General features: G+C 42.9%; 1 protein-coding gene across 1 annotated transcript; it reads left to right on the top strand.

Annotated features, from left to right (window-relative positions):
• Nucleotides 1-3,198: 3,198 nt before the first annotated feature.
• Nucleotides 3,199-4,510, top strand: LOC311492856 (low affinity immunoglobulin gamma Fc region receptor II-like; the record flags this gene model as incomplete). The annotated part of the gene is made up of 5 exons (XM_084551275.1): nucleotides 3,199-3,229; nucleotides 3,552-3,587; nucleotides 3,724-3,987; nucleotides 4,067-4,312; nucleotides 4,398-4,510. The coding sequence occupies 5 exons, from the start codon at nucleotides 3,199-3,201 to the stop codon at nucleotides 4,508-4,510; spliced, it is 690 nt and encodes a 229-aa protein (XP_084407401.1).
• Nucleotides 4,511-10,677: the final 6,167 nt, after the last annotated feature.

Raw genomic sequence — 10,677 nt, 5'->3', positions numbered from 1 at the left:
TTATATTAAACCGGTCCTATAGTATGGCACAGCAGCATAGATCGTTTATTTACATCAAGATGGTTGACTCTGTTGCCGTTTATGATCACTACTATCAGGAAATCGCCCATAAATATATGTTATATAATAGTTAGAGCCTTGATTCTTTTCCCCATAATCCCCAAGCTGTATAACATTTAAAAAGAACTTCATGTGTGTTTAAAAAAAATTGTGGAGGTGAATATAAAAAAATGTCTAATCAATCAAAACATTTTCGCGACCCCCCTGCAGTACCTCCGCGGACCCCCTAGGGGTCGCGGACCCCCTGTTGAAGACCTCTGCTCTAGTCATGTCCGATCATGTCACGTCTTTTACGTCTTGTCGTCCGTGGAGGTTAAAAAAGTAACGAGCCTGTTTTTCAAATGTAAGGAGTAGAAAGTACAGATACTTGTGTACAAATGTAGGGAGTAAAAGTAAAAAGTCGTCAGAAAAAGAAATACTCAAGTAAAGTACAGATACCTGAAAAATCTACATTTGTACTTCGTTACTTGCCACCTCTGATTATAGAGGACATGAAGGCCAAAAGCCAGCTCCTCCCCTTGTTGATGAAATATTAAGACCTGATGCAGTAATTTTAGACCAAGTTTAGGCTGTGAAAGTGCAATGTTTGTACAGTTCAGTACATTTGTTCTAAGCGTTGACAGGTGTAGTTTACACGATAAACAGCAAGTTCATATTGAGCTGTACAGGTTTCATATTTTTTAGATTATGCAATATAAGGCCATGCAGAATAAGGCATTAATGAGTTCTTAATAATGACTATTTAAGAGCCAATATGTTACCAATTTGCATGCTAATAAGCAACTAGTTAATGGTGAATAGGTGTACCCTAATATAAAGTGTTCCAGTACGCTGGTACACTGCCAGGGCGGGCAAACAGTTTAATACCTTAGTATTATAATACTGTATTAGTCTGCCTCTGTGGTCCAGATTATTCTTATAACAGTAACTCTGTGAGTACTCTGTATACCCACTTAAGGTTTCTATAATAAATATTTTCAATGCTAATCTATCAGTTCTTTTTATTCGTTGTCATTCTCTCATGTGTCACACATCAGCTAGTATCATGTACTCTTCTGTGTGTCTGTATCATGTATGCTTTATTCAGATATATTTGGATTTATCCGTTTCCTTTCCACATGAGAGACACTGAGCTTTCTCTGTGGCTCTCTCTAAAATTTTTATTGTTTACTTTGTTGTTAATTTTTATGGAGTCAGCTGGCAATAAAGGCTGCTGAACATCCAACTATGTATGGAACTGACTCAGCCACTTACAGCCATGAAGCATTTACTCCTCCCAAGGAAACACCTCCCTCTACTGGTCAACAGATAAAAGACAGAGAAGAATGGTATTAGGTTCATTTCTGGTTAATCATCAAACTGAGTTATGCTGAGTAAATTCTAATGGTTCCCATTAAAGTTAAGTTTTCATTGAAGTGAGGCCTCGTTTTCAAGGTTTTTCTTGTGTGAATTAATTGAGAAATGTCTGGAGTTATTAAAGTGACTTGAAACAACAGATACGAGGTACAGAGGACAGTTTAAATGTGATATGAACACCTTTAGTTCAACTTTTAATTCTAATATGTTAAAACTATGGTTATAGGTACATTTAAGGCCAGTAATGAACAATGAATGTTTTAAGGATTTTTATTCCTTCATTTGTCTTGTATTTTTTGTATAACATCTTTCAACAACAGTGTGATTTTACGTGTTTTATGTACTTTGTTACATGTCTGTAGTTACAGTTCTTCAATACTTTTATCACTTTCATCATCACATGATGAAAAAAGTAAATTATCAAGTCTTCTCACAGAAAAAAAACGGAAGCTCATACACTATATTACCAAAAGTATTCGCTCACCTGCCTTTACTCATTCTATGAACTGAAGTGCCATCCCATTCCTAACTCATAGAATTCAATATGATGTCGGTCCACCTTTTGCAGCTATTACAGCTTCAACTCTTCTGGGAAGACTGTCCACAAGGTTGAGGAGAGTGTTTATAGGAATTTTTGACCATTCTTCCAAAAGCGCATTGGTGAGGTCACACACTGATGTTGGTCGAGAAGGCCTGGCTCTCAGTCTCCGCTCTAATTCATCCCAAAGGTGTTCTATCGGGTTCAGGTCAGGACTCTGTGCAGGCCAGTCAAGTTCATCCACACCAGACTCTGTCATCCACGTCTTTATGGACCTTGCTTTGTGCACTGGTGCACAGTCATGTTGGAAGAGGAAGGGGCCCGCTCCAAACTGTTCCCACAAGGTTGGGAGCATGGAATTGTCCAAAATGTTTTGGTATCCTGAAGCATTCAATGTTCCTTTCACTGGAACTAAGGGGCCAAGCCCAGCTCCTGAAAAACAACCCCATACCATAATTCCTCCTCCACCAAATTTCACAGTTGGCACAATGCAATCTGAAATGTACCGTTCTCCTGGCAACCTCCAAACCCAGACTCGTCCATCAGATTGCCAGATGGAAAAGCGTGATTCATCACTCCAGAGAACGCGTCTCCACTGCTCTAGAGGCCAGTGGCGGCGTGCTTTACACCATTGCATCCGACGCCTTGCATTGCACTTGGTGATGTGTGGCTTGGCTGCAGCTGCTCGGCCATGGAAACCCATTCCATGAAGCTCTCTGCGTACTGTACTTGGGCTAATCTGAAGGTCACATGAAGTTTGTAGCTCTGTAGCAATTGACTGTGCAGAAAGTCGGCGACCTCTTTGCACTATGCGCTTCAGCATCCGCTGACCCCTCTCCGTCACTTTACGTGGCCTACCACTTCGTGGCTGAGTTGCTGTTTTTCCCAAACGCTTCCATTTTGTTATAATAGAGCTGACAGTTGACTGTGGAATATTTAGGAGCGAGGAAATTTCACGACTGGATTTGTTGCACAAGTGGCATCCTATGACAGTTCCACGCTGGAATTCACTGAGCTCCTGAGAGCGGCCCATTCTTTCACAAATGTCTTGTTTCACAGTCTGCATGCCTGAGTGCTTGAATTTATACACCTGGGGCCAGGCCAAGTGATTAGAACACCTGATTCTGATCATTTGAATGGGTGAGCGAATACTTTTGGTAATATAGTGTATATGAGGAAGAGGGCGGGCTTTACTTGGTGTCACTGAGAAAAGATGAAAAAAGGTCAGACGAGTGAGAAGAACAATGAAGGAAACGTCTCTACAGCGTCTGCTCTGTAAGTCCACAATCTTTGACTGTTGATAACTGATGAAGGAGACATGAAAACTGATGGAAGCTGATGTTTAAAGACAAACGTCCTCTGAAGTTTCTGGTCATAGTGTTTTACTAAACCTACAGTATCTAGACATAATTAAACTGTAAAACTTTATAACTTTAAAAACATGCGGACATTATAAAAGATAAGAAATCCTCAATCGTCCCTGTTTTATATTAGTAGTAGTACATCCACCAGAGATCTTAGAGGAACCAGAGATGAATGAAACTCTTCTTGATGATTTAGTTGAACTCAAACTAACCTGAGTGTCATTTCTCTTTAGTTCTGAGCTCTCTGCTGTTCAGCACAACAAACCAAGGTTAGTCAACGTCTTCATTCACTTTAAACCTGTTCAATCCTCATCATTATTACTCAGTAGAGTCAAAGCTTTCAGTCAACATCTCTCAGAGAAAAGACATTAAATGAATCATATTGTTTCATCTGAACCCTCCCAGCTCGTCTGACTGTGAGTCCCAGCAGCTCTCAGGTCTTTGAAGGAGACTCTGTGTCTCTGAGCTGTGAGGAGGACGACAGCTCTGCTGGATGGACTCTGAGGAGAAACACCACCACAGAACAGAGGACTCAGTGTGGAGCTGGGTGGGGAAAACCAGCTGGTTCTTCCTGTAACATCAGAAGTATCTACCCATGGGACAGTGGAGTTTACTGGTGTGAGTCCAGAGAGGGAGCAACCAGTAACAGCATCAACCTCACTGTCTCTGGTAAGCTCAGACTGTGGAGTTAGTATTGATGAAGCTGTGTGGAAATGGATGAAATGCTGTAGTTTGTCTCTGTGTTGAGGTGGACCAGTGATCCTGCAGAGTCCTGTCCTCCCTGTGATGGAGGGAGATGACGTCACTCTGCTCTGTAAAACAGAGACCACTCCCTCCATCCTCTCAGCTGCTTTCTATAAAGATGGCTCCTTGATCAGGACTGAGTCTACAGGTCACATGACCATCCACCATGTTACCAGGTCTAATGAAGGCCTCTACAAGTGTCACATCATCAGTCATGGAGAGTCTCCATCCAGCTGGATCACTGTCACAGGTGAGGAGGTCAGAGATGATTCTTCAGCAGCTTTCAACATTCACAATGAGACAATCAGTTCATTATTAGCTTTGCTTCATTCTAGAGAAACCCACCACCACACCTCCTCCTGGTTCCTCTTCTCTCCTCCCTGTGTTGTTGTCTCTTTCTTCTCTCTGGTTCTTCTGGTTCTTCTGGTTCTTCTGGTTCTCCTGGTGAGACGACGTGTTCGTAGGAAACCTGAAGGTGAGACACAGTCTTTTGAATTTTAAATGTTTGGGTTTTGTTTAAATTCTATTGTTGTTCATTTTGGTTCATTTCAGCTGTTGGAGGAAACGTCCCAGAAGACATCACGTACAGTGACGTCAAAATATCACGGAACAAGAAACAGCCAATCAGACGGAGCAGAGGTAGAGTTGTTATTATCAATAATATGTTTTCTTTGTCTTTGTGTCTTTGTGAGGACTATTGTCTGTTCTGGGTCAGTTTAGTGACCCCACTTTGGTAAGAATGAATGGTGTTATCTTGTCAAAGAGATGCTAGGAGGTTAATGATGAACACACAGATAATACTGTGGTTATGAGGACATCGTCAGTGATGCAGAAATTGATGCTGGTTATAGACAGCTTAGTTTAAAAGTATATAAGTATTTATTCTTTGGTGAATGAGGTTTCAGTCTGTTGTCAGGGAGGTTTGTTCTCTGTTCCTGTGGCGAGTCTGTTAACAGAAGCTAACAGCTCTGTTTCCTGATTCTGATCTGAACATGGACCTGCTCATGGTTAGATCAGAAGATCAGACTCACAGAATCAATGTTTCTTTGTTTCTTTAACGTGAATGTTTTCTATTTATTGTATTAAATGAACTTTCTTAAGTATTATTCTCTGTTCTTTCAGTTTAATTTTCATGTGACCTCATGTTTGACCTTCGTCACATATAAACAGATTCAGATTTCTTTTTAATAAAGTCTTATAGTGAATAGAGATGGTGTGAGTGTCGTAGTACTCCCTGCAGCAGCAGTACTGCTGTCAGCTGCAGTAGCTGCAGTAATGTGATGTGTATCCATTGTATTTTCCAGACAGTGATTCAGCTTCAGTCTACTCAGCAGTGAGGACACCACAAGACGTCACTTATGGACAAATATTCATCAGAGACAAGAAAGACAAGTCAAAGACCAGAGGTACAGCTGCTCTTCTTTCTCTCCACTATGGTTCACTACTACAGCTTTAATCTCAGATATATGCTAACATCAAAATGCTAACACCTAATGCTAACATGCTGATGATCTTCGTCATGTTCACATTCTTAGTAGCATGCTAACATTTCCTAGCATGAGGCTGATGGGATGTCATGACATCTGAAAGTTGAATCATATTCTTCCGACTGATCCTGAATCTGTTTCTGTTGCGACAATCCATCCAATAGTTACTGAGCTTTCAGTCTGGAGCTGATTCCAGAGAATAAAGAGACAGACTGATGAGAACAGAGATCCTCTGCTAGGAGTTTTCAGCCTCTCAAACTGTCTCTTGATCCAATTATTAATGTAGAACTTTAGAACTCTGCATGTAAAACCACAGCAGCAACTTCCTCCTGCTGACTGCACTGACCTGTAGTCTGATCAGATGGTGTGATACTTCTCAGTATAGTGTGGTCTCCTTTGGCTGCTCTTAGTGTGTACATTGTGTGACTTTTGTACCTTGTGGTCAAATGTGTCCGTTTGTAGAAATAGCAGCAAACTGTTTGTGGTCGTCCACTTCTCAGTTTCTGAAACATTCCCACCAGAGGCGTCAAGAAGAGAAAAAAAACTGTGAAGAATTAACGTAATCCAATTTTAGATGAAGATTATAAAATATTAAAGTGCTGCAATTCAAGGATTCAAGGATTCAAGGATTCAAGGATTCTTTATTGTCATTACAACACATGTTGGTACATGGGAAGGAACAAAATTGGTTTCTCTGGTCCCGATTCAAGCCATAAGTAAAAAAAGTGTAAATATAGAATAAAGAATAAAATTAGCTATTTAAGTATTGTACAAGATAGCAAAGTGTGTATAAATATAGGCGGTTTAGTGTCAACACTAAAAATTAACTGCAATGAATGACCAGTGATATTCAGTCCTGTACCATTGAGGTAGTGTGCAAATGGAGTTAAAGTGACAAGTGCAAAACCAACTGCAATCTGTGCAGATGTGTCTATGAGTGGCTGTTGGAGGGGGGGACGGGGGCTACGGAGGTCCTCCAGCATTCGACAGTCTCACAGCCTCTGGGAAGAAGCTGTTCCTCAGTCTGGTGGTCCTGCTCTTAATGCTCCGTAGCCTCCTGCCTGAAGGGAGAGGGACGAACAGTGTGTGTGCGGGGTGGGTGGGGTCTTTCCTGATGCAGGTGGCCCTTTACCTGCATCTGGAGGTGTAGATGTCCATGGTGGTGGATAGACTGCATCCCACAGTCTTCTGTGCAGCTTTCACCACCCTCTGCAGATCCTTCTTCTCTGCTGCCGTGCCACACAGTGATGCAGGAGCACAGGACGCTCTCCACCACACATCTGTAGAAGGATGTCAGGACTGAGCTCCCCAGTCCGGCGCGCCTCAGCCTCCTGAGAAAATAGAGGCGCTGGTGTGCCTTCCGAATCAGGCAGGAAGTGTTGGTGCTCCAGGTGAGGTTGTCAGTGATGTGGACGCCCAGGTACCTGTAGCTGGAGACCACTTCCACCGCTGTCCCTCCGATGTGCAGGGGAGGGGGGAGGTGTCTGCCCCTTCTGAAGTCCACGATCATCTCCTTGGTCTTCTTCACGTTGATGCAGAGGTTGTTTTCTCTGCACCAACCCTCCAGGTGTTCCACCTCCTTCCTGTAGTCGGACTCGTCGTTGTTAGCGATGCGTCCAACCACAGCTGTATCGTCCGCAAACTTCACAATCACAAGCCAGCGTATGCCAGACATGACGTTGGCGTGAGGTACGTACAAGTTCATGGTCATTTCACTCTTGATACATCTGAACTTTTCCGTGAACGAGTACGTACGGAACATTTTTGTGCGCACCCAGCCTTCGCACATGAGGCCCCAGGACTTTGTTTCTAGTCCTAGTAATATTGACCAATCATGTTTGAGCAGGAAGGTTCTGGGTTCTAATCCAGGCCCACTGGTTCCTTTCTGTGTGTAGTCTGCATGTTCTCCCTGTGTCTGCGTGGGTTCTCTCCAGGTTCTCCAGCTTCCTCCCACCGTCCAAAGACATGCTGGTTAGGTTCACTGGTGATTCTAAGGGCGTATTCACACCAGGAAGGTCCGTTAGTTCACTTGCTTTGGTCCGGACCAATTTTTTTTTTTTTAGTGCGGTTCGCTTTCACACTGTGATTAATTGCAACCGGACCAGCATTTATAAACAAAAACACATGTGCTAAGGTCGTTCAGCCATTGGCTGGTAAACGTATAGGCGGGGTAAAGAAGGAAGCCAAATGTCCCACGTAAATAGGCTACAATGGAGACTTTGCGTACTGTAGGTCTACTTGTTATTATGCTAGCAATATGGTTTATAAACTGAGCGCTGGAATCCCCTCTCTCTCATTTGTTTACTAAAAATCTTATATACTTCTGCATTTTTATGTGTTTTCTCCAGCATTTGAGATATCTGGACATCTGCCCAGATATCTAGGAGGCAGCGTGTCTCCTCAGAGCTCGGTTAAGCCACGGCTCATCTCTACCTAACCTACCTGCGTTTGTTTGCTTCACGTGTCTCTCTCTGTTGTGTGTGTCACTGGGCTATCCTACATTTCCCATAACTAGTGCAGTGCCCGTCGGAAGTATGTATTCCTATAGTGGGAGCTGAAGAAGATTTTTCAGTTGTGACCATTGTCGTGACCCATGTCTCCTCCTCCCCACAAAGACACCTGCCCAGTTTCAAATCAGCGTGCCACAGACAGACAGACAGACACAAACTCACCAAATAAGTTAAAAGAAATTCTTGATTTATAGATAGATGATCAAATCACTCATGTTTTGTCTGTAAACTGTAAAATAACGTTGAGTCTCCGTTGCCATGGTTACCATCTAGCGTTTGAGCCAGCGCAATAATTTAGAACTGTCATCAGGCAACTGGAAATATTAGAGCGGAGAAAATCTATTTTACCGATATATTTTACATTTCTTATCCAAACAACGTCAAACTTAGCAGTGCACATCTTCGTGCCCGTAGCGAGACACCTGCCCAGTTTCAAATCAATCGGGACAACGGTTCGCGACATATGCGTGCCACAGACACACAGACACACAGACGCTTCTTGATAGATGCGCGAAAACTACGGGAGCTCGTCAAATCCAAAAAGGTAGATTTTTGCAACTTGGGTCGGATCGAGGTCGGGCTGCTTTCACACCATAAAGGAACCGCACCAGGGTTCGGTAGGAACCGCTCCGAGACCACCTCCTCAGCTGGGTCTCGGTCCGCTTGTTTGGTCCGCACCAGAGTTCTAGTGATTGTATTCACACCAGTCAAAAAGGTCCGAACCAAGCAGGGAAACGAACTTGAGTTCGTTTTAATCGAACTAAACAAGGCAGGTGTGAATACGCCCTAAATTGGACGTAGGTGTGACTGTCTCTCTGTGTAAGCCCTGTGATAGACTGGAGACCTGTCCAGGGTGGACCTGGATAGAGGGGTGCTGGGATAGATCACCAGGAACACATCATCCTGACTGAACACAGAACGTTCATTAATGGAACTCTTCTGTATTTTATTTTCCAGACAGTGATCCAGCTGCAGTCTACTCAGCAGTAAGGGCAGACAACATCACTTATGGACAAATAGACATCAGACCAAAAAGGACCACAGGTACAGCTGCTCTTTACTTTCTACTGTGGACAGAGATTCCAGTCGCTAAGCTAAGCTAAGATAAGCTAAGCTAAGCACATCTTGACTTGAGTTCTGAGCTGTGAAAAGAGTTGTGATATGAGACTTGTCTTTACATGAAGGTTAATGTCATTAGAGTAATAAACTAAACACTAAACATAAACTGTCTCTGGCAGCAGGTCTCCATCCAAATGTAGCACAAATCTGAACCAGTTTCAACAAAGGTGTTGGAGTCACATTCTTTACTGACATGTCTGGACTGACGGACTTCTGGCTCCAAAACTAGAACAAGATGGTGGCTTTAAACACATTTTTTGTGTTTGTCAAGTGTAAAGACTTTCAAAACATTGACAACTTTCAAAACTGTTTCCTCGTGGTGACACATGTTCAGTTTGGTGTCTTGTTGACTCTTCATTGTAGACAGTTCCTGTTTCTAAGTGTCACAGCTTTTCTGTCAGGGTGCTAGAAGCTCTGACCAGTTGTCTGACCTCATGCAAAGATATTCAGTTTATGGCTCCCACCCAAACTGTCAGGGAGAACAAATGTCACTGTGATGCCCAGGGTGACCCACTCAGTGTGTTAGTTAACATCAGTCAGTGTCACATTTCATGTTCAACATATGAACAGTACCACCTATAACTACTGGATGGCTACCATTTAAATGTTCAGCAGCTTTGGACGTAAGACTAACATACTCGTAAACTACTTTAGTATTAAAGTAAAATAAAGAGACTCCTCCTTTTCAGTTCCTCTCATTTTAGCTGCAGTAGCTCCAGAACAGAGAGCAGAGGACATGGGCCTCGTGATGATATACAATAAATTGACTGGATTCAACAATAACTCACTATTTCAGTGACTTTACTCACAGATATTGAAACTCTCATTGAAATCAGACATGTTCCTGACTAGTTCCCTCTCCATGTAGACCAGAGCATTCAGGTAACAGTCGTCCATGGAACACAGCTTGATGCTGAATGGACTATAATCAGAGGAGTGAGGAAAATGTCAGTGACAGTCCCTGAAAAGTGGACAAACACGTGGACGGTTCACACAGACGGTTGAAGAGAGTGTCTCTATGGAAGCATCAGGATTGTGAGTCTGTGTTGCAGCTGTTCAGGTCTGAATTCATTAATACACAGGATAAGATGTTACAATCCCTTGTGCCAAGATCCCAGGCAAAACACATTTAGAGGCCCTGTTCAACTGAGAAACCCTAACAAACCTACGGTCATGTGACAATTAACCTACAATCTAAATGAACTAAGTAAAAGCTGCTGGCTTGTATGGCCTGCTCAGCATCTAAACAAACAAAGAAATATTGCTACCAACCAACATGAAGACATCAGGAACCTGGCCTAGTCAACAGCAGTATGCAGCATGTCATTGGGGTTTTCAAGTGGGCACCTCCCTTCACCGATGTTTCGTTAAGTTAGGCCCACGACACCTCGAGAAGGCTTAACAGTGAATTCCAGCGTCCTGGAGTCACCCCCCTCCACACTGCCACTGCACAACCCTGTTTATCTCACCATTCAGTGACTATCAACAACTAATATTTC

The sequence above is a fragment of the Chelon labrosus genome (assembly GCF_963514085.1).
Source record: "Chelon labrosus genome assembly, chromosome: 1".
Taxonomy (NCBI): Eukaryota; Metazoa; Chordata; class Actinopteri; order Mugiliformes; family Mugilidae; genus Chelon; species Chelon labrosus.
This window is presented reverse-complemented; position numbering and strand designations above follow the sequence as displayed.